The sequence below is a fragment of the Heptranchias perlo genome, chromosome 4, assembly GCF_035084215.1.
Source record: "Heptranchias perlo isolate sHepPer1 chromosome 4, sHepPer1.hap1, whole genome shotgun sequence".
NCBI lineage: Eukaryota > Metazoa > Chordata > Chondrichthyes > Hexanchiformes > Hexanchidae > Heptranchias > Heptranchias perlo.
The window spans coordinates 5,538,004-5,565,297 of NC_090328.1; the positions used below are offsets into that span (position 1 = coordinate 5,538,004).

Consider the following 27,294-nt stretch of genomic DNA (forward strand, 5'->3'; position numbering starts at 1 on the left):
AGGAGCAGGTATAGACCATTCGGCCCTTCGAGCCTGCTCCGCCATTCAATATCATCATGGCTGATCCTCTATCTCAATACCATATTCCCGCTCTCTCCCCATACCTTTTGTGTCTAGAAATCTATCTAGCTCCTTCTTAAATATATTCAGTGACTTGGCCTCCACAGCCTTCTGCGGTAGAGAATTCCACAGGTTCACCACCCTCTGAGTGAAGAAATTTCTCCTCATCTCAGTCCTAATGTCCTGCCCCGTATCCTGAGACTGTGACCCCTCGTTCTGGACCCCCCAGCCAGGGGAAACATCCTCCCTGCATCCAGTCTGTCTCGCCCTGTCAGAATTTTATGTTTCAATGAGATCCCCTCTCATTCTTCTAAACTCGAATGATCACAGGCCGAGTCAATCCAATCTCTCCTCATACAACAGTCCTGCCATCCCAGGAATCAGTTTGGTGAACCGTCGCTGTACTCCCTCTATGACCTCATTGCTGTTTGTGGGATCTTGTTGTGCACAAATTGGTTGCCGTGTTTCCTACATTACAAGTGACTACACTTCGAAAAAAAAGTACTTCATTGGCTGTAAAACACTTTGAGACGTCCTGAGATCATGAAAGGTGCTATAGAAATGCAAGTCCTTCTTTCTTAACTCAGCGAGTTCATTAGTTCCAGTAAACCGTGAGATTTTCCTGCTGACTTTATTTAATATAATATTCACTTGGTGATCCTTTCATTCACTTTTTACACATATATATGGAGCATCGCAAAGTAAGGAACAATACAGAGAGCCACTGCATTGGGTCTTATCTGTGTCAGAAGTTGCAGTACCCAAGGTTAATGTATTAGGGTAATCACATTGCAATTTAGGTGGAGAATACAACACTAAAACCTGGCATGTCTAAACTGAGAATGGGGTCTCAAAGATGATAAAAATGTTTAAAGGGTAAAGTACTTCATTGGCTGTGAAGCGCTTTCCATCTTTCTTAGAGCCTCAGGTTGAGAGAGGGAACACTGGCCTCAAGAATCTGCGAGCCTTCCGGAACACACCTGCCATGGTTCGGTCGAAGCCTGTGAAATCAGCCAGAACCCGGATATGGGGGGGGGCGGGGGGAGTGGGAGTGGGGGATGAGTCTTCACATGCACATGGGCCTTGATTGGGGACCGTCCATCCAAACGAGGGGAGGAATCTGTCCCCGCCCCGGAGGAAATTGCAGCGGGACAGTGGTAAAGGGCTCCAGAGGGCAGGTCGCAGCACATACCGACCCCTGCGCCTGAATGGCGAGGCCCGAGGTTCCCCCAATATTGGGCCTCATTTCCATCGAGCTAGCAAGCTGTGGAAAGCAATAGCTCTCGAGTGAGTGAGGATGTTGGCGGGTGGGGGGTTGGCGATCGGGTCAGAAGGTGATGGTAGCCAGCGGGGGTGGGGGGAAGCTGCGTTAATATTCCCTGCCCACCTCCCTCCTCACCCGCTATCCTTGTTTCAGGTGGGTGGAGGCTCCACTCATTACCGCACCCAACAGAATACACAACATAAGGCGTATTTGGGGTTCCTTACTGATGGTGGGAGTGAGCTGGATGCGCCACGGATTTTTTTGTGCCCCCAATTGCTTAGATCTCACAGATACGGTAACCCTTGGCAACCAAACAAGAACCAGCTTTATGGGGTTTTTCTCTATTTGACAATTATTGAATCATAGAATTGTACAGCACAGGAGGAGGCCATTTGGCCCATCGTGCCTGTGCCAGCTCTTTGAAAGAGCTATCCAATTAGTCCCACTCCCCTTGCTCTTTCCCCATAGTCCTGCAAATTTTTCCCCTTCAAGTATTTATCTAATTCCCTTTTGAAAGTTACTATTGAATCTGCTTCCACCGCCCTTTCAGGCAGTGCATTCCAGATCATAACTCATTGCGTAAAAACATTTCCCCTCATGTCCCCTCTGGTTCTTTTGCCGATCACCTTAAATCTGTGTCCTCTGGTTACCGACCCTCCTGCTGCTGGAATCAGTTTCTCCTTATTTACTCTATCAAAACCCCTCATGATTTTGATCAACTCTATCAAATCTCCCCTTAACCTTCTCTGCTCTCAGGAGAACAACCCCAGATTCTCCAGTCTCTCCACATAATCGAAGTACCTCATGCCCAGCAGCATTCTAGTAAATCTCTTCTGCACCCTCTCTAAAGGGAGCAAAATTAATTCACATATAATTTTAAAAATAATTCCCAAATGCCTTAATGAGGTTTGTGAATAAAAATTTCTCTGAATGACCAGTGATGGCTGTAATACCAGAGAAATACTCAAGACTTTGCTTCATCTTCCTCACACGTTGATTTTTCCTGTGGGATAAAACGTTGGTTTTCCCATCCTCGCTCCCATGGAATTATTCTGCCATCTAGTGACTTGATGTGGAGATGCCGGTGATGGACTGGGGTTGACAATTGTAAACAATTTTACAACACCAAGTTATAGTCCAGCAATTTTATTTTAAATTCACAAGCTTTCGGAGATTTTCTCCTTCCTCAGGCAAATGTTTCAGGATCTCCTTGAAGCCTACGCATTTATACATATTGAACAATACATGGTGTTTACAGACTGCCCCTGCAACTGCCCGTTGCCAAGGCAATCACCAAGGCAATCTAGTGACTTGACTGAGAACAAACATCAGGGAGACTTTTCCCCCTCCGAACTTTCTCTCCTTGAACTCAGAAGGTGGCGCTCTCGCCTCTGAGTCAGAAGGTTGTGGGTTCAAGTCCGGAGACCTGAGCACATCATTCAGGCTGACACAGTACTGAGGGATGAGACGTTAAACCGAGGCCCCCGTCTGCTCTCTCAGGTGGACGTAAAGGATCCCATGGCACTTTCCTAAGAGCCGGGGACTTCTGCTCTTCAAATGTCCTGGAAAACGTTTATCGCTCAACCAACATCGCTTAAAAAAAATTATCTGGTCATTATCACATTGCTGTTTGTGGGATCTTGCTGTGCATGAATTGGCTGCCACGTTTCCTACATTGCAACAGTGACTAAAGTTGTTATATAAATGGAAGTTCTTTCTTGTGTTTGGGTGGCACTCACCCCACCAGGTGCCCAGTTACACACCTCCCCTGGGAAAACCCTCAGGGGGTTTCCTGAAGAAAATTATATTTATTCCTGAGCCTTGTACCAATGACAGGGACCTGTCCCCACTCCCCCAGACGGGGGCTGTTCCCTCTATCTGACCCACTCCCCAGACGGGGGCTGTTCCCTCTATCTGACCCACTCCCCCAGACAGGGGTTGTTCTCGCTATCTGTCCCCACTCCCCCAGCCGGGGGCTGTTCCCTCTATCTGTCCCCACTCCCCCAGCCGGGGGCTGTTCCCTCTATCTGTCCCCTCTATCTGTCCCCAATCCCCCAGGCAGGGGCTCTTCCCTGTCTGACCCACTCCCCCAGATGGGGGCTGTTCCCTTTATCTGTACTCCCCCAGGCGGGGGCTGTTCCCTCTGTCTGTCCCCACTCCCCCAGGTGAGGGCTCTTCCCTCTATCTGTCCCCACTCCCCCAGATAGGGGCTCTTCCCTCTATCTGTCCCCACTCCCCCAGATGGGGGCTCTTCCCTCTATCTGTCCCCACTCCCCCAGATAGGGGCTCTTCCCTCTATCTGTCCCCACTCCCCCAGATAGGGGCTCTTCCCTCTATCTGTCCCCACTCCCCCAGATAGGGGCTCTTCCCTCTATCTGTCCCCACTCCCCCAGACGGAGGCAGTTCCCTCTATCTGTCCCCACTCCCCCAGACGGGGGCTGTTCCCTCTATCTGACCCACTCCCCCAGAAAGGGGCTGTTCCCTCTATCTGACCTACTCCCCCAGCCACACGGGTTATTTCTTGTTAAATGACGAATCGGAGACGGGATACATTTCCAAAGTCTAGCGCCTTTATTTGGTAATTTAGTAAAATTGCAAAGCGATCAGCCCCATGGAGTTCACTGCAATCCAGCGACCTATGCCCAGCACAGTCTCTACATCACAACCCGCTGTTAGAGAGTGCACACCAACACAGAACAGAGAGAGCTGGGTGATTCAATAAATCCTTACAACTCTCACTCTTGACTCCTTCTGGCTCTCTCTTTGTGGAATCGATTTGAAAACCCTCACCCCACCTTTTGGGAATGGTACAGGCCGGAGGTGTTAAGATGGTGGGCAGTCACACCATGTTCCCGAGGGTTTTCCCACCCACACCATATTAACTGACCTCGGACCAGGCTGGGGAGTTTCGCCTGGGGCCCGATTATGTTTTTTCAGATTTTTCCCTAATTAGCCGTGGGTTTTTAACCTGTTTTTGTGTGTCTCCCGGGAGATTACAGGGCTGCTGGTGGATAGGGAGATATCTAATCTCGTTGTGACCATGTGGAGGAGGCTTGATGGACCAGATGGTCTTTCCTGGCCCATCATTTTCGTATCTTTGTAGGACCCTACTGGGTTTCAGCCAGTCAGGAGGCATCTATTGGAGCTTAAGTCAGCCCTCAATCACCACCATCCCCCACCCCCACCCCAGCACACTCACCATCCTGAATAATCAAGTCCCTAGAAAGGAGGGATTGCAACCAATGTTTTCCAAAGGACCCTTAAAATGATTTGCCGACATACAAGGTTTAATAGCAGCAGCTGGTAGCTGGAGATATAACCATTGGAGAGCTTGGGGTCTCAGGAAATGAGCCAGAGGGTTTGGGCTGGGGTCAGCTCGTCCCAAAGTACTTCCTGTGGTACAATCCCTGCTCCAATCAATCATGGCACTACAAGTTGCTGCTCCTTTAAAAGTAGGTATTCTATTCTAGGATTTACGGTCCCATGACGTACTGTAAATTCAGGTATATAATCCACCTTTCCTTTTACTGGAGTTGCTCGACTTGTAGCCTGAGGTGAGTTATTTATTTGTGGAGGTATCAAATCGGGTTCAACTTGTCCACTGGATTGGGTTGGAGACGGAACTAATCACTCTCCAGGAAGATCGGGATTCTTCGCTCCTGTCAGACGCCCTCACACTGATCAGTAAGGTGTGGAGATGCCGGTGATGGACTGGGGTTGACAATTGTAAACAATTTTACAACACCAAGTTATAGTCCAGCAATTTTATTTTAAATTCACAAGCTTGTGAATTTAAAATAAAATTGCTGGACTATAACTTGGTGTTGTAAAATTGTTTACAATGATCAGTAAGGAGCAGTCTTCGGGGGCTGGCAGCGAAAGCCTGAACATTGGACAGCAGATGGGGCACTGGGTGGAGAGAGAGGAGGTCTCGTCCTACCATCACCATCCACACCAGCTCTCCCAATCACCCGGAGGAATGAAATTAAAAATAGGGAAGGCGATATCAGAGACCGAAGCTTTATTAAACTCTCTGACTCCTCAGTCAGAATGACAATACAGAGCAGAAAAGATTAACTTCAATGATTACAAAAGGCGTCCTCAAAACAGAACAATATTTGCCCAATTTACAACAAAATATCTGTACGCTGACTGGTGTCCCTCAGTCTCTCTCCCTCAGGGAGATACCTGTACACCGACTGGTGTCTCAATCCCTCTCTCCCTTAGGGTGATATCTGTACTGACTGGTGTCTCTCAGTCCCTCTTCCCCCCTCAGGGAAATATCTGTACGCTGACTTGTGTCTCTCAGTCCCTCCCTCTCAGGGAGATGTCTGTACGCTGACTTGTGTCTCAGTCCCTCCCTCTCAGGGAGATATATCTGTACAGCTACTTGTGTCTCTCAGTCCCTCTCTCGGAGATATAAGAAATAGGAGCAAGAGTAGGCCACAGGGCCCCACGAGCCTGCTCCGCCATTCAATCAGATCATGGCTGATCTTCAACCTCAACTCAACTTACCTGCCCGATCCCCATATCCCTCGATTCCCCTAGAGTCCAGAAATCTGTCTATCTCAGCCTTGAAAATATTCAATGACTCAGCATCCACAGCCCTCTGGGGCAGAGAATTGAGAAGATTCACAACCCTCTGAGTGAAGAAATTCCTCCTCAGCTCAGTCTTAAATGGCCGACCTCTTATCCTGCGACGATGCCCTCTAGTTCTAGACTCTCCAGCCAGGGGAAATAACCTCTCAGCACCTCCAACGAGAGGGTCTAACCACTTCCCCTTGACATTCAACGGCATTACCATCGCCGAATCCCCCACCATCAACATCCTGGGGGGGTCACCATTGACCAGAAACTTAACTGGACCAGCCATATAAATACTGTGGCTAAGAGAGCAGGTCAGAGGCTGGGTATTCTGCGGCGAGTGACTCACCTCCTGACTCCCCAAAGCCTTTCCACCATCTACAAGGCACAAGTCAGGAGTGTGATGGAATACTCTCCACTTGCTTGGATGAGTGCAGCTCCAACAACACTCAAGAAGCTCGACACCATCCAAGATAAAGCAGCCCGCTTGACTGGCGCCCCATCCACCACCCTAAACATTCACTCCCTTCACCACCGGTGCACTGTGGCTGCAGTGTGTACCATCCACAGGATGCACTGCAGCAACTCGTCAAGGCTTCTTCGACAGCACCTCCCAAACCCGCGACCTCTACCACCTAGAAGGACAAGAGCAGCAGGTACATGGGAACACCACCACCTGCACGTTCCCCTCCAAGTCACACACCATCCCGACTTGGAAATATATCGCCGTTCCTTCATTGTCGCTGGGTCAAAATCCTGGAACTCCCTTCCTAACAGCACCATTAACGAATAAAAAAAAATCTACCCTGTCATGCCCCCTCAGAATCTTATATGTTTCAATGAGATCACCTCTCATTCTTCAAAACTCGAGTATAGGCCCATTCTACTCAACCTCGTCTCATAGGACAATTCTTTCATCCCAGGAATTAATCTAGTGAATCTTCATTGCACCGCCTCTAAGGAGAGTATATCCTTCCTTAGATAAGGAGGCCAAAACTGTACACAGTACTCCAGGTGAGGTTTCACCAAAGCCCTGTACAATTGTAGTAAGACTTCCTTACACTTGTACTCCAACCCCCTTGCAATAAAGGCAACATGCCACTTGCTTTCCCAATTGTCTGCAGTACCTGCATGCTAACTTTTTGTGTTTCTTGTACGAGGACACCCAAGTCTCTTTGAACACCAACATTTAATAGTTTCTCACCATTTAAAACATATTGTTTTTCTATTCTTCCTATCAAAGTGAATAACCTCACATTTCCCCACATTATACTCCATCTGCCACCTTCTTGCCTACTCACTTAACCTGTCTATATCCCTTTGCAGACTCTTTGTGTCCTCCTCACAGCTTACTTTCCCACCTAACTTTGTATTGTCTGCAAACTTGGATACATTACACTTTTCTTCATCTTCTGCACTCATCCAGGCAAGTGGAGAGTATTCCATCACACTCCTGACCTGTGCCTTGTAGATGGTGGAAAGGCTTTGGGGAGTCAGGAGGTGAGTCACTCGTCACAGAATACCCAGCCTCTGATCTGCTCTTGTAGCCACAGTATTTATGTGGCTGGTCCAGTTAAGTCTCTGGTCAATGGTGACTCCCCAGGATGTTGATGGTGGGAGATTCAGCGATGGTAATGCCGTTGAATATCAAGGGGAGGTGCTTACACTCTCTCTTGTTGGAGATGGTCATATCTTAAGTAACAACCTTATGTGGCACTTTATCGAATGCCTTTTGAAAATCCAAATATGCTACATCCACTGGTTCCTCTTTATCGACCCTGCTGGTTACATCCTCAAAAAACTCTTAACAGATTTGTCGAACACGATTTCCTTTTGATAAAACCATGATTTTCTAAGTGCCCTGTTACCACTTCCTTAATAATGAATTCCAGCATTTTCCCGACGACTAATGCCAGACTAACTGGCCTACAGTTCCGTTTTCTCTCCCTCCTTTCTTGAATAGCGGGGTCATATTTGCTACCTTCCAATCCACTGGATTCCCTAGAATCTAGGGAATTTTGGAAGATCATAACCAATGCACCCACTATCACTGCAGCCACCTCTTTTAGAACCTTCGGATGTGGGCCATCAGGTCCAGGGGATTTGTCGGCTTTTAGTCCCATTAGTTTCTCAAGTACTTTTTCTCCACTGATAATAATTACTTTGAGTTTCACACACTGACTTATCTCAGTCTCAGGGAGATATATCTGTACACAGACTGGTGTCTCAGTCTCTCTCGGAGATATTCAGCATAGTAACACACCGTGCACTATCTGGCCAGTCTCAGTTGTGCAGATATTTGCTGTATTGTTTGGTTCATTTCGGCGCCTCCCCCGTTCCCGTACAATTAGTGCTCTCTCGAGTTACAAAGATATTATGTGCACAAACACCGGGATTTATTTCTGTTGATCCCACACCAGCGCAAGTCTCCCCAGCAAGCACCCGAGCAGGTGATTTAAGCAGCAGCAAGGTGGGGATTTTCTTTGACTGACTGACGCAGGGGCCTCCCCCAGTCCGTGCGCATCATGGAGAGTAACAAAATGCACAAAAAAAAGATTTTTACAGGTAGGAAATTTCAGTCATAAAATCACATTCTTGAGCTGTAAAGCATTTTGTTTAAATTCAGTTTCTTTCCCGAGCTGTAGAAGCATTTTGTTTAAATTCACTGTTTCTTTCCCGTTAAATCCTCCCAGGTGATACGCTAACCATCTCCGAGGCGATGGTGCCACCTGTGTTATTCGGTTAGAGTCTCAGTTGTGGATGTACATTCGCCGTATTGCACCGCTGACTGCGGCAGCTCAGCTGCCGACCACCACCCCTTCCCCAGGTTTGTGCTCGTGGCGATCGGTCGCAGGTGGGGCGGCACTGCCTGCTGCCTCCCGGGTAATGTCTCCGTCGCGGGAAGAGCCCACGCGGGACAGTGGCTTCCCCGGGGCTCGGCTCTGACTCGAGGCAGGAAGGAGAGAGAACTGAAGGGCGATACCAACCCCTTCGGAACCTGTAGAAGGGAATTTTGGGAGAATAAATCCCTCCCCCGCGAGGAATGGATATTGCTTAAAGGACACAGTGTAAGCGAACAACAAATACCATCTGAATAAAAATAAGAGTGCGCGGAGCAAAACTCAGGACAAAAAAAAAACCCTTTAGGTTGGCATACCCCTTTAAGGAGCAGGATTATGCCTCAGTGAGGGTGAGGTGCTGCACCAGACACTTGTAATGTACACCTTGCAGCACTGTCTGGTACATTAACCAACCTGCCCACTTTTTTGAGGTTAGAAAGAGAAATGATTAATAAAAGGAGCTTTCAAAGTCTAAATAAAGCCTCTGGAACCAAAGCAGCCATGCGCTATATACAAGGCCCTGGTTACGGTCTTTTGATTGACTGGATTGTGCGACAAAAAGTGAGCCAAACTCAGGCCTTTGAACTGGGGGAGGGGGAGGGATTAGGAGAGGGGAGTGGGAGTGGGAGGGGTTAGGAGAGGGGGGGGGGGGAAAGAGGGTGAGTGGGGAGAGGGTGAGTTGGGGGGGGGGGGGGGGGGAGAGGGTGAGTTGGGGGGGGGGGGGGGAGAGGGTGAGTTGGGGGGGGGGGGGGGAGAGGGTGAGTTGGGGGGGGGGGGAAGAGGGTGAGTGGGAGGGGGAAAGGGGATGAGGGAAAAGAGGGTGAGGGGGGGTGACAGGAGGGGGGGGGGTGACAGGAGGGGGGGGGGGTGACAGGAGGGGGGGGGGGTGACAGGAGGGGGGGGGGGTGACAGGAGGGGGGGGGGGGTGACAGGAGGGGGGGGGGGTGACAGGAGGGGGGGGGGGTGACAGGAGGGGGGGGGGGTGACAGGAGGGGGGGGGGGTGACAGGAGGGGGGGGGGGGTGACAGGAGGGGGGGGGGGTGACAGGAGGGGGGGGGGGTGACAGGAGGGGGGGGGGGGTGACAGGAGGGGGGGGGGTGACAGGAGGGGGGGGGGGTGACAGGAGGGGGGGGGGGGTGACAGGAGGGGGGGGGGGGTGACAGGAGGGGGGGGGGGGTGACAGGAGGGGGGGGGGGGTGACAGGAGGGGGGGGGGGGTGACAGGAGGGGGGGGGGGTGACAGGAGGGGGGGGGGGGTGACAGGAGGGGGGGGGGGGTGACAGGAGGGGGGGGGGTGACAGGAGGGGGGGGGGGTGACAGGAGGGGGGGGGGTGACAGGAGGGGGGGGGGGTGACAGGAGGGGGGGGGGTGACAGGAGGGGGGGGGGTGACAGGAGGGGGGGGGGGGTGACAGGAGGGGGGGGGGGGTGACAGGAGGGGGGGGGGGTGACAGGAGGGGGGGGGGTGACAGGAGGGGGGGGGGGGTGACAGGAGGGGGGGGGGGGTGACAGGAGGGGGGGGGGGTGACAGGAGGGGGGGGGGGTGACAGGAGGGGGGGGGGGTGACAGGAGGGGGGGGGGGGGTGACAGGAGGGGGGGGGGTGACAGGAGGGGGGGGGGGGGTGACAGGAGGGGGGGGGGGGGTGACAGGAGGGGGGGGGGGGTGACAGGAGGGGGGGGGGGGTGACAGGAGGGGGGGGGGGTGACAGGAGGGGGGGGGGTGACAGGAGGGGGGGGGGGTGACAGGAGGGGGGGGGGGGTGACAGGAGGGGGGGGGGGTGACAGGAGGGGGGGGAGGGTGACAGGAGGGGGGGGAGGGTGACAGGAGGGGGGGAGGGTGACAGGAGGGGGGGAGGGTGACAGGAGGGGGGGGGGTGACAGGAGGGGGGGGGTGACAGGAGGGGGGGGGGGGTGACAGGAGGGGGGGGGGTGACATGAGGGGGGGGGGTGACATGAGGGGGGGGGGTGACATGAGGGGGGGGGGTGACATGAGGGGGGGGGTGACAGGAGGGGGGGGGTGACAGGAGGGGGGGGGTGACAGGAGGGGGGGGTGACAGGAGGGGGGGAGGGGGGGTGACAGGAGGGAGGGAGGGGGGGGTGACAGGAGGGAGGGAGTGACAGGAGGGAGGGAGGGGGGGGTGACAGGAGGGAGGGAGGGAGGAGGGTGACGGGAGGGAGGAGGGTGACGGGAGGTAGGGAGGGAGGGGGGAGGTGACGGGAGGGAGGGAGTGAGGGAGGGGGTGACGGGAGGGAGGGAGTGAGGGAGGGGGTGACGGGAGGGAGGGAGGGGGGAGGGAGGTGACGGGAGGGAGGGGGAGGGAGGTGACGGGAGGGAGGGGGAGGGAGGTGACGGGAGGGAGGAGGGGGGTGACAGGAGGGGAAACTTATCTGGCAAAGGCAGTGTGAATTTTCTCCCAGATTCAGCCCGACACAGAGCAGCGAGAGTACAATAAAGAGCCGCGGTATCTCCACCCGTGGAGCGGGCCGCGATCTGCCGAGGGCCCGGTTTCGCTGACCTCTTAATTCCCTGCCGCTAGTGGGGGGGCGGCGGCGGCTGGCCGGCCAGACGGTCGGTCTCGCAGTTGAGATTGCGGTAGCGGGACGGGTGGGCGGTGGATCGCAGACACACCGGGGGGAAGGTGAAGCTGCCCAGGCAGCAGCCCGGGCAGGAGAGGGACTCGGCGTCCGCCTGCTCCCGGGCGGGGTCGGGGTCGGAGCCGGAGCTCGAGCTGACCGGCTCGTCCGTTATCATTGGCGCCTGCGCACTGCCCGGCAGCCAGGGCGCGCGCGCACCGTCCGTTGGCGCGGACGCGCTGGGAATGTGCGAGAATGAAAGGTGGCGCCCAGCGCCGTCGTTGTCGTCGTCGTCCCCCGAGGGGCGGCACGAAGGCTCCCGGCGGCGAGGCTTGCTCACCACCACCCCCCCGCCGCCGCCGCCGCCGTCGTCGCTGCTGCTGCACGGTCTGCCATCGAGCACCACAGGCTCCGGAGAGCAGAAGGCCCCGCCGTTGCCATTGACGACGAAGGATAGCTGAGGCCCGTTGGCGTTGGCGGCGACAGCCTCCGCCTCCTCCGGGACTCCGGAGCGGCCCATCAGTTCGGGCAACACGTCGCTGTCTTCTCCCTCCTCACAGGCGGCGATGCCGCCGAATGCGAACTCGGCATGTTCCGCCGCGGCCTGGCCGCTCTCTGCCGCCCAAGCCCTTAGGCCCCGGCGCTGCGAAAGGTCAAAGTTGGCGAGGAACCGCCCCCCGCGGCGGAGCACGGGTGAAGTCGGCAGCGACCAGCAGTTGCGGGGCGGGAGAAAAAGCGCGGGAAACTCCAGCCGAGCCCCCGTCACGGGCTCAGGGGTCGCCGGCGTGGCCGTGCCGAAAGCGGCCGGAGGCGGGAGGTCGAAGGTCAGGGAGATGACGGATTTGCTGGGGGAGTCGTACAGTTTGATCTTCCCGCCCTTCAGGTCCTCCCGGCCGGAGAACGGGTTGACCCGGGCCGGCGTTCGCAGCCGGGAGAGCTCGCTATCGGCGTCGAGAGCAGCTGGCGACAACATGTCCGAATGGCTGCGGGACAACCGAGGCTCGCACTGGATCCGCAGGCTGTTGGACAGGCCGTTGTCTGACCCCCGGTCCGCCGCTCCACTCCCCGTCGGTTTGGAGACATTTTCCTTGTTCCCTGAGGGGAGAAGACAAGAGGCTGAGTCAGAGCGGCCTCAGAGCAGGGCAGGTAATAAATACACTGTCTCATCAAACACTCCCAGGGCAGGTACAGCACGGGTTAGATACAGAGTAAAGCTCCCTCTACACTGTCCCATCAAACACTCCCAGGGCAGGTACAGCACGGGTTAGATACAGAGTAAAGCTCCCTCTACACTGTCCCGTCAAACACTCCCAGGGCAGGTACAGGGTTAGATACAGAGTAAAGCTCCCTCTACACTGTCCCATCAAACACTCCCAGGGCAGGTACAGCACGGGTTAGATACAGAGTAAAGCTCCCTCTACACTGACCCACCAAACACTCCCAGGGCAGGTACAGCACGGGTTAGATACAGAGTAAAGCTCCCTCTACACTGTCCCATCAAACACTCCCAGGGCAGGTACAGCACGGGTTAGATACAGAGTAAAGCTCCCTCTACACTGTCCCATCAAACACTCCCAGGGCAGGTACAGCACGGGTTAGATACAGAGTAAAGCTCCCTCTACACTGTCCCATCAAACACTCCCAGGGCAGGTACAGCACGGGTTAGATACAGAGTAAAGCTCCCTTTACACTGTCCCATCAAACACTCCCAGGGCAGGTACAGGGTTAGATACAGAGTAAAGCTCCCTCTACACTGTCCCATCAAACACTCCCAGGGCAGGTACAGCACGGGTTAGATACAGAGTAAAGCTCCCTTTACACTGTCCCATCAAACACTCCCAGGGCAGGTACAGCACGGGTTAGATACAGAGTAAAGCTCCCTTTACACTGTCCCATCAAACACTTTCAGGGCAGGTACAGCCCCAGTTTCTGTTGATAAAGAAAGGGAAAATAGAATGAGAGTAAACTAGTGAGAAACATAAAAACGGACGGTAAAAGCTTCTATAGATATGTAAAAAGGAAAAGACTGGCGAAGGCAAATGTGGGTCCCTTACAGACAGAGACGGGAGAATTTATAATGGGGAATAAGGAAATGGCAGAGAAATTGAACAAATACTTTTTGTCTGTCATCATGAAAGAAGACACAAAAAACCTCCCAGAAATACTAGAGAACCAAGGGTCTGGCGAGAATGAGGAACTGAAAGAAATTAGTAGTAGTAAAAAAAACTAGAGAAATTAATGGGACTGAAAGTCGATAAATCCCAAGGACCTGATGATCTACATCCCAGGGTTTTAAAAGAGGTGGCTATAGAGATAGTGGATGCATTAGTTGTCATCTTCCAAAATTCTATAGATTCTGGAACGGTTCCTGCAGATTGGAGGGTGGCAAATGTAACCCCACTATTTAAGAAAGGAGGGAGAGAGAAAACAGGGAACTATAGACCTGTTAGCCTGACATCAGTAGTAGGGAAAATGCTAGAGTCTATTATAAAGGATGTGATAACAGGACACTTAGAAAATAATAATAGGATTTGGCAGAGTCAACATGGATTTATGAAAGGGAAATCATGTTTGACAAACCTATTGGAGTTCTTTGAGGATGTAACTAGTAGAATAGATAAGGAGGGACCAGTGGATGTGGTGTATTTGGATTTTCAGAAGGCTTTCGATAAGGTCCCACACAGGAGGTTGGTGAACAAAGTTAGAGCACATGGGATTGGGGGGAATATACTGGCATGGATTAAGAATTGGTTAACAGACAGAAAACAGAGAGTAGGAATAAACGGGTCTTTTTCAGGTTGACAGACTGTGACTAGTGGGGTACCGCAGGGATCAGTGCTTGGGCCCCAGCTATTCACAATATAGATCAATGATTTGGACGAGGGGACCAAATGTAATATTTCCAAATTTGCTGATGACTCAAAACGAGGTGGGAATGTGAGTTGTGAGGAGGATGCAAAGAGGCTTCAATGGGATATAGACAGGCTAAGTGAATGGGCAGGAACATGGCAGATGGAATATAATGTGGAAAAGTGTGAAGTTATCCACTTTGGTAGGAAAAACAGAAATGCAGAGTATTTTTAAATGGTGAGAGATTGGGAAATATTGATGTTCAAAGGGACCTGGGTGTCCTTGTACATGAGTCACTGAAAGCTAATATGCAGCAAACAATTAGGAAGGCAAATGGTATGTTGGCCTTTATTACAAAAGGATTTGACTACAGGAGTGAAGATGTCTTACTGCAATTATATAGGGCCTTAGTGAGACTGCATCTGGATTATTGTGTACAATTTGGTCTCCTTACCTAAGAAAGGATATACTTGCCATAGAGGGAGTGCAACGATTCCTCCGTCTGTCCTGCTCTCCTTTCTCCATTGCTCCCTCTATCCATCCCTTCATCAGTCCGCTCTTCCTTAGTTCCTTCCTCTGTCCTTCGCTCCCTCTATCCATCTGCTCTTACTGCCTCTATCTATCTCTCCCTCCTACCATCTGTCATGCTGTCCTTTGCCTATTCCTCCATCTGTCCCTCCCTCCTTCAATTTTTACACTCTTCCTCACACCGTCCATCCCTCCCTCCATCTTTACGCTATTCCTACCTGTCTATCCCTCCCTTTATCCTTGCACTTTTCCTCCTTATGTCCCTCCATTTTTACGCTGTTCCTCCCTCTGTACGTCTCCCTCCATCCGTGCCTCCCTCAGACCTTGCGCTCTTCCTCCCTCCCTCAGACCATGCGCTCTTCCTCCCTCCCTCAGACCTTGCGCTCTTCCTCCCTCCCTCAGACCTTGCGCTCTTCCTCCCTCCCTCAGACCTTGCGCTCTTCCTCCCTCCCTCAGACCTTGCGCTCTTCCTCCCTCCCTCAGACCTTGCGCTCTTCCTCCCTCCCTCAGACCTTGCGCTCTTCCTCCCTCCCTCAGACCTTGCGCTCTTCCTCCCTCCCTCAGACCTTGCGCTCTTCCTCCCTCCCTCAGACCTTGCGCTCTTCCTCCCTCCCTCAGACCTTGCGCTCTTCCTCCCTCCCTCAGACCTTGCGCTCTTCCTCCCTCCCTCAGACCTTGCGCTCTTCCTCCCTCCCTCAGACCTTGCGCTCTTCCTCCCTCCCTCAGACCTTGCGCTCTTCCTCCCTCCCTCAGACCTTGCGCTCTTCCTCCCTCCCTCAGACCTTGCGCTCTTCCTCCCTCCCTCAGACCTTGCGCTCTTCCTCCCTCCCTCAGACCTTGCGCTCTTCCTCCCTCCCTCAGACCTTGCGCTCTTCCTCCCTCCCTCAGACCTTGCGCTCTTCCTCCCTCCCTCAGACCTTGCGCTCTTCCTCCCTCCCTCAGACCTTGCGCTCTTCCTCCCTCTGTCCGTCCCTCCCTCAGACCATGCGCTCTTCCTCCCTCCCTCAGACCTTGCGCTCTTCCTTCCTCCCTCAGACCGTGCGCTCTTCCTCCCTCTGTCCGTCCCTCCCTCAGACCTTGCGCTCTTCCTCCCTCCGTCTGTCCCTCCCTCAGACCATGCGCTCTTCCTCCCTCCCTCCATCTGTCCCTCCTTCCTCAGACTCAAATTACCATTGTGCACAGTTGATATTTCCACGGTGACGTGCAGATCTCCCGCAGTCTCCAGTGCTGTACCCTCGCTCTTATGCAGTTGCTGCTCCAGGATCACGTCCACCCTCTGGACAATCTCCGCGAAAGACGGGCGTTGGGTGGAATCCATCTTTAACACGCAGAAAATGGAAACACAGAATAGATCAGAGAATCAGCCGACAGATCATGGGTTCACGCAGTCTGAGCTCTAATAAATCCAACTCCACAAACTGCATTGCAGTAAATACTTTTTACAGGACCCTGACTTCCCATATCACCATAACAGGACTACACTGTCTGACAGTGTACACGGCAGCACTGTGGACCCCAGGATATGATCCCAATCTTGTAACGCTGGGCGAAGCCCATCACAGACGTGTGAAATAGAACCAGCAGAGAGAAGTTGTGACTGTGTGGATTGGTTGAAGGAGCGTCATGGTCCTCCATTCATACTTTACTTTTTGTACGCTGAATTTCTTCGGCGTTTACTCGATCGGCCGCTGTAACTGCACCGGAAGATCAGCAGAAACCCCGGATAGATACGGGAATGGGGTTTCTGCCAATCATTCGCTGAAGTTAGGGCTGCTCATTGGGAGAGGCACCAAGAGGAAACTCCTGGCAACGGTACATCTGTTCTTCCAGCTTACGATTCACTCGCACCGCACGGGCGACATCACTCTAGAACCTGTCAATCAAACCTGGTCATCAAGGTCAGAGGTATCAGTGGGAAAAAGAGACATGCAACACAATACCAGGTGCAGCACGGGTTAGATACAGAGTAAAGCTCCCTCTACACTGTCCCATCAAACACTCCCAGGGCAGGTACAGCACGGGTTAGATACAGAGTAAAGCTCCCTCTACACTGTCCCATCAAACACTCCCAGGGCAGGTACAGCACAGGTTAGATCCAGAGTAAAGCTCCCTCTACACTGTCCCATCAAACACTCCCAGGGCAGGTACAGCACAGGTTAGATCCAGAGTAAAGCTCCCTCTACACTGTCCCATTATGACACCTTGACCTGAAGCTCAGAACGGTGCCCAATACATCTCCAAATGCCACACCAGCCTTGCTTGGGCGCTCTCTGACCCATATTAAGAAATGTTGTCCCGTGGTCTGCAAAAGTGCCTTGAGTCGTGCACTCTGTCCTGAAAGTAGTGGGGCTCAGAATGCCCCAACGTCATTTGGCATAGAACCATTGCAGGTCCTCAGATGATATCAAAAGCAGACAGCTTTTAACCACAGGGCAACGGAAAAAGACAGAAAAAATAAATAATCATCTTAATTCCACACAAACGTTTCAGTTTTAAAAGGGGCCTGGGCGAACTTCACTTGAGACTCACAACGCAGCAGTGGACAGCCAGCTCTAGGAATACAGGCGGACAGTCTCCCACCATCTTCTGGAAAGTATCCACGTCGAGGCCGAAGTTCTGATGGGAGAATGGAGAATAGAGATATGAGAACATTCAGTTACAGGCACAGAAAAGGTGGAGCAGGACCTCTCCTGCTGGAGTTACGGCAGGAGGGAGGAATTTTAAACTGGGCCCACATCCATCAAGAACTGCCCAAACTCAATCCATGTGGGCTCTTACCGCCAGCAGGCAGAGTGGACTTCACACCATCATTCCATTTGAACCCAGGTTCCAGAATTGTGCTGACCCACTGTGCCCCCTAGTCCCTGACTGTTTGGTTTGTTTTGTCCCTGTGGATGACAGGAAGAGAAGAATGATTGCAACTGCCCAGCTCCATTAGCGAGACCGATGGGGTTATCAATCCGCTGAGGTACCTGCAGTACCTGGGAGATCAGGTACTGCGCACTGGAGCCGAGGTGCAATTTGGAATGTTATTTCTGCAGTACTTACTGAAGTCACCAGGTGGTGCAGCGGGCCCTGTAATATTTCGTGAGTGACTGTGTAGAGGCTGAGGGCCCACTCCACCTCTACACCTCCCCATTCTGGTAGCTAGATCAGCAAGCTGTGAACGCCCTGACACAGCGATCAACCGTGATAGTAGGAGAAAGGGACATGGCCTAGCTACCAAAAGGCAAGTTCAGGGCCGGTGTCATGCACCGAACGATCAACACGTGGAAAGGACTTTGAGTAGGGTAGCAGAGGCAAAAACCCTCAAATCATTTAAGAAGCAATTGGATATAGTGATGAGAGGGAAGTACAGGTTCTCTCTGGATAAATGAGCTAAGAAGGGCCTTCCTCATCCATGCTCCATATTTCCATATCCACTCCATCAGCAAGACCATCTGCAAAATATGCTCAGCCTCGCCCCTCACCCACCCGCTCTGACCCTCATTCATGCCTTATAGTTATCACCAGACGTGACATGCCCAGTGCCCTTCATTCCAGCCTCCCAAGCTCCAGCAACAATGAACTACAACTCATCCAGGAGTCTGCCGCCCAAACACTATCCCGCACAAATTCCCGCTCTTCTACCAGCCCTGTGCTCGCTGGCCAGCGTCGGCTTCCTGTCCCTCAGCGTATCGACTCCAAAATTCTCATTCTTGTCTACGGTCTTTCCCCCCCCCCCCTCCCCTCCCTACCTTTGCCCACCTGGCGTGCACCCTCTGCTCTTCCAACTCTGCTCCACTCTGTGCTTCCCCCTCCCATTGCTGCAGCGTCAGTAGCAGAGCCATCAGCCATTTTCCCTGAGCAGTCTGGAACTCCAGCTTTCAACCCTGTTCCTCTCTTCCCCACTTTTAAAAGCTGCCTCAAAACTTACTTCTTCAACTGTTCCCTCAGCCTCCTCGCCTTCCGACTCCTGCCTGGGTGCAGCATCTTGGGATGTTTGCTCTGTCAATGGTGTTTTAGAAAATGCAAGCTGCTATGTTTTTTTATTCGTTCATGGGATGTGGGCGTCGCTGGCGAGGCCGGCATTTATTGCCCATCCCTAATTGCCCTTGAGAACGTGGTGGTGAGCCGCCTTCTTGAACCGCTGCAGTCCGTGTGGTGCAGGTTCTCCCACAGAGCTGTTAGGTAGGGAGTTCCAGGATTTTGTCCCAGCGACAATGAAGGAACGGCGATATATTTCCAAGTCGGGATGGTGTGTGACTTGGAGGGGAATGTGCAGTTGTTGTTCCCATGTGCCTGCTGCCCTTGTCCTTCTAGGTGGTAGAGGTCGCAGGTTTGGGAGGTGCTATCAAAGAAGCCTTGGCGAGTTGCTGCAATGCACCCTATGGATGGTACACACTGCAGCCACTGTGCGCCGGTGGTGAAGGGAGTGAATGTTTAGGGTGGTGGATGGGGTGCCAATCAAGCGGGCTGCTTTGTCCTGGATGGTATCGAGCTTCGAGTGTTGTTGGAGTTGCACTCATCCAGGCAAGTGGAGAGTATTCCATCACACTCCTGACTTGTGCCGTGCAGATGATGGAAAGGCTCTGGGGAGTCAGGAAGTGAGTCACTCGCCGCAGAATAAAATGCATCTTAGTACCTCGAGCAGCAAGTGGTAAAAATCCCAGAGGTGTCAGAGCAGTGGGAGACATTCAAAGGGTTCAGGGTAAACATGTTCCCACAAGGAAAAGGGAGGGGCTGCCAAATCTAGAGTCCCCTGGATGTCAAGAAGCATTCAAGGTAAGAGAAGGCAGAAAAAGAAAGCCTATGATAGACACTGGGAACTCAATATTATGGAAAGCTTAGGAGAGTATACAAAGCTCAGGGGTGAAGTTAAAAAGGAAATTAGGAAAGCAAAGAGAGGGAATGAAAAAATATTAGCGGGTAAAATCAAGGAAAACCCAAAGATGTTTTATAAATACATTAAGCGCAAGAGGATAACTAAGTCAAGAGTAGGGCCTATTAGAGACTATAAAGGTAACCTATGTGTGGAGGTGGAAGATGTGGGTATGGTCCTTAATGAATATTTTGCATCTGTCTTCACAAAGGAGAGGGATGATACAGGGGTTGAAGTTAAGGAGGAGGAGTGTGAAATAGTGGATGGGATAAACATAGTGAGAGAGGAAGTATTAAAGGGATTAGCATCTTTGAAAGTGGATAAATCACCAGAGTGGGATGAAATGTATCCCAGGCTGTTGAAAGAAGCCAGGGAGGAAATAGCGGAGGCTTTAACAATCATTTTCCAAACTTCACTGGGTACAGGTGTAGTGCTGGAGGATTGGAGGACTGCTAACATTGTACCGTTGTTTAGAAAGGGAGCGAAGGATAGACCGAGTAATTACAGGCCAGTCAGCCTAACCTTGGTGGTGGGCAAATTATTGGAATCAATTCTGAGGGACAGGATAAACTGTCACTTAGAAAGGCACGGAGTGATTAAGGACAGTCAGCACGGATTTGTTAAGGGGAAGTCGTGTCTGACTAACTTGATTGAATTTTTCGAGGAGGTGACAAGGAGGATCAATGAGGGTAACACAATTGATGTAGTCTACATGGATTCTAGCAAGGCTTTTGACAAGGTCCCACATGGCCGATTGGTCAAAAAAGTAAAGGCCCATAGGATCCAAGGGAAAGTGGCTAGTTGGATCCAAAATTGGCTCAGTGACAGGAAGCAAAGGATAATGGTCGACAGGTGTTTTTGGGACTGGAAGACTGTTTCCAGTGGGGTGCCGCAGGGCTTGGTACTAGGTCCTTTGCTTTTTGTGGTATACATTAACGATTTGGACTTAAACGTAGGGGGCATGATTAAGAAATTTGTGGATGATACAAAGACAGGCCGTGTGGTTGATAGTGAGGAGGAAAGCTGTAGACTGTAGGAAGATATCAATGGACTGATCAGGTGGACAGAAAATGGCAAATGGAATTCAATCTGGAGAAGTGTGAGGTAATGCATTTGGAGAGAGCAAACAAGGCAAGGGAGTACACAATAAATGGGGAGGATACTGAGAGGTGTAGAGGAAGTGAGGGACCTTTGAGTACATGTCCACAGATCCCTGAAGGTAGCAGGACAGGTAGATAAGGTGGTTAAGAAGGCATATGGAATGCTTTCCTTTATTAGCCAAGGCATAGAATATAAAGGCAGGGATGTTATGCTAGAACTGTATAAAACATTGGTTAGGCCACAGCTTGAGTACTGCACACAGTTCTGGTCACCACATTACAGGAAGGATGTAATTGCACTAGAGAGGGTGCAGAGGAGATTTTCGAAGATGTTGCCAGGACTGGAGAATTTTACCTATGATGACAGATTGGATGGGCTGGGGCTGTTTTCCTTGGAACAGAGGGGGCTGAGGGGTGATTTGATTGAGGTGTACAAAATTATGAGGGGCCTAGATAGAGTGGATAGGAAGGACCTATTTCCCTTAGCAGAGGGGTCAATAACCTGGGGCCATAGATTTAAAGTGATTGGTAGAAGGATTAGAGCGGAAAAGAGGAAAAATTTTCTCACCCAGAGGGTGGTGGGGGTCTGGAACTCACTGCCTGAGAGGGTGGTAGAGGCAGAAATCCTCAACTCATTTAAAAAATACCTGGATGTGCACCTGAAGAGCGCGTGACCTGCAGGGCTACGGACCAAATGCGGGAAAGTGGGAATGGTGGGGGATTCGGCGATGGTAATGCCGTTGAATGTCAAGGGGAGGTGGTTAGACTCTCTTTTGTTGGAGATGGTCATTGTCTGGCGTGAATGTTGTTTGCCATTTATCAGCGCAAGCCTGGATGTTGTCCAGGTCTTGCTGCATGCGGGTACGGACTGATTTTTATATATATATTGCAGAGAAGAGTCACAGGGCTGATCCCTAGTGTGTCAGGGGCCTGAGTTATGAGGAAAGACGGGAGAGATTTGGGCTCTTAAACTTAGAAAGGAGGCATCTGAGAGGTGATCTTATGGTGGGATATAGATTGTTAATAATATAGAAAAAGTTAATCCTCAATATTACTTTTTAAAAATTCATTCTCAGGATCTGGGCATCGCTGGCAAGGCTGGCATTTATTGCCCATCCCTAGTTGCCCTGAGAAGGTGGTGGTGTGCCTCCTTGAACAGCTGAACGATTTGATACAATTGAGTGGCCTGCTAGACCTCTTCAGAGGGCCAGCCACATTGGTGCGGGACTGGAGTCACATATAGGCCCGGACTGGGTAAGGATGACTGGTTTCGTTTCCTAAAGGACATTGGTGAACCAGTTGGGTTTTTTCGACAGCTTCAGGGTCACTTTTACTGATACCGGCTTTTTGTTTTAAACTGAATTTAAATTCTTCAACTGTCATGGTGGAATTTGAACTGCCATTCTCTGGATTATTAGTCCAGCAACATTACCACCGGGAGCAGAACTAGAGGACATGGGTTCAAATTAGACAAGGGTACTTTCAGGACTGATAGCTTATATCAGGAAATTCTTATTCACACAAAGTGTGATCGAAATGTGGAATAAACTTTCAGATGGAGTAGTGGAGGCAAAAACCTGGAATCATTTAAGAAACAATTGGATGCCACAATGGGAGGACATTAGGATCTCTCTGGATCGATGAATCAAGATGGGCCGAATGGCCTCCCTCGTCTGTAATTATCTTATGATCAGAAGAGGCTACAGTTTGGTTCCATTTTTGTTCAACTAAGACGGTTTGTGGAAGTCCCGTGATTTATTCTCATGGAGGTACCACGTCAATTGCTATTTGAAGAAGTGAAGGACTGTTTGGTATTCTGGGCAAGAGTCCTCCCTCAACCCAAACATAGATTAAGGTGCTTATTCATCTCTCTGTTGTTTGTGGGAATCTTGCCGTGTTGCAAAATGGTTGCTGCATCTCTCTATATAATATGGGGTTGGGGGGGGGGCTGCACCTCTAAATAATTATGTATGTGAAGTAATAAACGGTCCTATAAAAATGCAAGTCTTCCTTTACTCCACTCCCCCCTTCCATCTGTCACCAAAGTTAAGATAACCTGCGACCCACCCACCAGCGTCCCACTGTTTTACCGCAAGCCCATTCCTCTTGGAAGAATTGTAAGGAATCTTACAACACCAGGTTATAGTCCAACGGTTTTATTTGAAAATCACAAGCTTTCGGAGGCTTTCTCCTTCGTCACGAAGGAGAAAGCCTCCGAAAGCTTGTGATTTTCAAATAAAACCGTTGGACTATAACCTGGTGTTGTAAGATTCCTTACATTTGTCCACCCCAGTCCGTCACCGGCATCTCCACCTCTTGGAAGAACCAAGAGGTGATGTAAATAATTTACGTGGCTCTCGTGCGTCATCAAACAATGTTCCACGTACAGTGCCTGAGCCGCTATAATCACCTTAGGTTACACAAACACACACACACAGAACCTTAACAAAGACTGCACTGAATGCAGAGAAAGGTCATTTACCGCACACAGCCACGGTCTGAATAATTCACGGCATATGGAGCCCAGCCACAGGCAAGTCATTCAAAATTCATGCACCAACAAAATGGCAAGAGGCTGATCGAGAAAACAGCTTTCCTGTTCGTCAAGGTGAGGGGTGTTAGTGTTGGGGAAATGGTACATTGTTCCACTGATGGCACCCAGTGACAGCATCAAATATTCCCAGCTCAGCACGGTTTAGATACAGAGTGACGCTCCCCTCTACACTGTGCCATCAAACACTCCCAGGGCAGGTACAGCCAGGGTTAGATAACAGGGAAACCAAAGATCACACAGGGATATATGCATCCCACCTTCAGCTGTCAGCTGTGTCTCGGTGGGTAGCACTCTTGCCTTTTGAGGCAGGAAGGTTGTGGATTCAAGCCGCTCTCCAGGACTTGAGCACAAAAGCTTGGCTAACAATTCAGTATGTGGAGATGCCGGTGATGGACTGGGGTTGACAATTGTAAACAATTTTACAACACCAAGTTATAGTCCAGCAATTTTATTTTAAATTCACAAGCTTTCGGAGATTTTCTCCTTCCTCAGGTAAATGTTTCAAGATCTCCTTGAAGCCTACGCATTTATACATATTGAATAATACATGGTGTTTACAGACTGCCCCTGCAACTGCCCGTTGCCAAGGCAATCACCGTGTTCAGACAGAGAGGTGTCATCTGCAGAACCCCCGAATACACATTCAACAAAAAAACAAACAGGGAAAAAAAACAGAGAAAAAAAAACACAGAGAGAGGCAGAAACATCCGGAAGGCAGAGAGAGCCAGCAAATGACCCATTATATTAAAAACAGATAACATTTGTTCGCTGGTGGGGTAACGTGTAGCGTGACATGAACCCAAGATCCCGGTTGAGGCCGTCCTCATGGGTGCGGAACTTGGCTATCAATTTCTGCTCGACGATTTTGCGTTGTCGTGTGTCTCGAAGGCCGCCTTGGAGTACGCTTACCCGAAGGTCGGTGGATGAATGTCCATGACTGCTGAAGTGTTCCCCGACTGGGAGGGAACCCTCCTGTTTGGCGATTGTTGCGCGGTGTCCGTTCATCCGTTGTCGTAGCGTCTGCATGGTCTCGCCAATGTACCATGCTCTGGGGCATCCTTTCCTGCAACGTATGAGGTAGACAACGTTGGCCGAGTCACAGGAGTATGAACCATGCACCTGGTGGGTGGTGTCATCTCGTGTGATGGTGGTATCTGTGTCGATGATCTGGCATGTCTTGCAGAGGTTACCGTGGCAGGGTTGTGTGGCGTCGTGGACGCTGTTCTCTTGAAAGCTGGGTAGTTTGCTGCGAACGATGGTCTGTTTGAGGTTGGGTGGCTGTTTAAAGGCGAGTAGTGGAGGTGTGGGGATGGCCATAGCGAGGTGTTTGTCCTCATTGATGACATGTTGAAGGCTGCGGAGAACATGGCGTAGTTTCTCCGCTCCGGGGAAGTACTGGACGACAAAGGGTACTCTGTTGGTTGCGTCCCGTGTTAGTCTCCTGAGGAGGTCTATGCGATTTTTTGCTGTGGCCCGTCGGAACTGTCGATCGATGAGTCGAGCGTCATATCCCGTTCTTACTAGGGCGTCTTTCAGCGTCTGTAGGTGTCCATCGCGTTCCTCCTCGTCTGAGCAGACCCTGTGTATTCGCAGGGCCTGTCCATAGGGGATGGCCTCTTTGACGTGGTTAGGGTGGAAGCTGGAAAAGTGGAGCATCGTGAGGTTGTCCGTGGGCTTGCGGTAGAGTGAGGTGCTGAGGTGCCCGTCTTTGATGGAGATTCGTGTGTCCAAGAAAGAAACTGATTCTGAGGAGTAGTCCATGGTGAGCTTGATGGTGGGATGGAACTTGTTGATGTTATCGTGTAGTCTCTTTAGTGATTCCTTGCCGTGGGTCCATAGAAAGAAAATGTCGTCGATGTATCTGGTGTATAGTGTTGGTTGGAGGTCTTGTGCAGTGAAGAAGTCCTGCTCGAACTTGTGCATGAAAATGTTGGCGTATTGGGGTGCGAATTTGGTCCCCATGGCTGTTCCGTGTGTTTGGGTAAAGAACTGGTTATCGAAGGTGAAGACATTGTGATCCAGGATGAAGCGGATGAGTTGTAGGATGGCTTCCGGAGATTGGCTGTTGTTGGTGTTGAGTATTGATGCTGTCGCAGCGATGCCGTCATCGTGGGCGATACTGGTGTATAGTGCCGAGACGTCCATCGTGGTGAGAAGTGTTCCTGGTTCAACTGGTCCGTGGGTACTGAGTTTTTGTAGGAAGTCTGTAGTGTCGCGACAGAAGCTGGGGGTTCCCTGTACGATGGGTTTCAGGATGCCCTCGATGTATCCAGAGAGGTTCTCACACAGGGTTCCGTTGCCTGATACGATGGGACGTCCGGGTGTGTTGGCTTTGTGTATCTTTGGGAGGCAGTAGAAGTCTCCCACGCGGGGATTACGTGGGATGAGAATGCGTAGGATGCTTTGAAGGTCTGGATCGAAGGTCTTGATCAGTTTGTTGAGCTGGTGGGTGTGTTCTTTGGTCGGATCTGCGGGTAACCGTCTGTAGTGTTCCTGGTTGTCCAGTTGTCGGTATGCTTCTTTGCAATAGTCTGTTCTGTTCTGTATGACTATGGCTCCTCCTTTGTCCGCTGGTTTGATGACGATGTTGCGGTTGGTCTTGAGAGCGTTGATGGCGTTGCGTTGTGCTCGGGTGACATTCTGGACTGTCTTCTGAGTGCGGCTGATGAATCTGGCATTGACGCATTTCCTGACAGCTTGAGCATACATGTCCAGCTGAGGGCAGCGACCCTCCGGAGGAGTCCAGTTTGACTCTTTCCTCTTCGGTTGCTGTACCGCGGATCCCTCTGTCTGCTGTTCCGGATCGTCGATTGTCTCATTGGGTTCGCTGCTGAAATCTTGGGGTTTGTGGTAGAATTCCCGGAGCCTCGATCCAGACCTTCAAAGCATCCTACGCATTCTCATCCCACGTAATCCCCGCGTGGGAGACTTCTACTGCCTCCCAAAGATACACAAAGCCAACACACCCGGACGTCCCATCGTATCAGGCAACGGAACCCTGTGTGAGAACCTCTCTGGATACATCGAGGGCATCCTGAAACCCATCGTACAGGGAACCCCCAGCTTCTGTCGCGACACTACAGACTTCCTACAAAAACTCAGTACCCACGGACCAGTTGAACCAGGAACACTTCTCACCACGATGGACGTCTCGGCACTATACACCAGTATCCCCCACGATGACGGCATCGCTGCGACAGCATCAATACTCAACACCAACAACAGCCAATCTCCGGAAGCCATCCTACAACTCATCCGCTTCATCCTGGATCACAATGTCTTCACCTTCGATAACCAGTTCTTTACCCAAACACACGGAACAGCCATGGGGACCAAATTCGCACCCCAATACGCCAACATTTTCATGCACAAGTTCGAGCAGGACTTCTTCACTGCACAAGACCTCCAACCAACACTATACACCAGATACATCGACGACATTTTCTTTCTATGGACCCACGGCAAGGAATCACTAAAGAGACTACACGATAACATCAACAAGTTCCATCCCACCATCAAGCTCACCATGGACTACTCCTCAGAATCAGTTTCTTTCTTGGACACACGAATCTCCATCAAAGACGGGCACCTCAGCACCTCACTCTACCGCAAGCCCACGGACAACCTCACGATGCTCCACTTTTCCAGCTTCCACCCTAACCACGTCAAAGAGGCCATCCCCTATGGACAGGCCCTGCGAATACACAGGGTCTGCTCAGACGAGGAGGAACGCGATGGACACCTACAGACGCTGAAAGACGCCCTAGTAAGAACGGGATATGACGCTCGACTCATCGATCGACAGTTCCGACGGGCCACAGCAAAAAATCGCATAGACCTCCTCAGGAGACTAACACGGGACGCAACCAACAGAGTACCCTTTGTCGTCCAGTACTTCCCCGGAGCGGAGAAACTACGCCATGTTCTCCGCAGCCTTCAACATGTCATCAATGAGGACAAACACCTCGCTATGGCCATCCCCACACCTCCACTACTCGCCTTTAAACAGCCACCCAACCTCAAACAGACCATCGTTCGCAGCAAACTACCCAGCTTTCAAGAGAACAGCGTCCACGACGCCA

At 51.4% G+C, this 27,294-nt stretch overlaps 2 protein-coding genes across 3 annotated transcripts in view; both read right to left on the reverse strand.

Moving 5' to 3' along the window:
• LOC137320706 (polymeric immunoglobulin receptor-like) overlaps positions 1 to 27,294 on the reverse strand; it is a 788,493-nt gene that overhangs the window by 600,633 nt on the left and 160,566 nt on the right. The window lies entirely within an intron of this gene.
• LOC137320705 (dual specificity testis-specific protein kinase 1-like) overlaps positions 10,815 to 27,294 on the reverse strand; it is a 119,830-nt gene continuing 103,350 nt past the window's right edge. The window contains exons 8-10 of the mRNA XM_067982401.1: positions 17,227 to 17,313; positions 15,868 to 16,015; positions 10,815 to 12,414 (exon numbers count right to left, since the gene is read on the reverse strand). Of these exons, the coding sequence (XP_067838502.1) occupies positions 11,279 to 12,414; positions 15,868 to 16,015; positions 17,227 to 17,313 (1,371 nt within the window). The 3' untranslated portion in view covers positions 10,815 to 11,278. The remainder of the gene's footprint in view (positions 12,415 to 15,867; positions 16,016 to 17,226; positions 17,314 to 27,294) is intronic.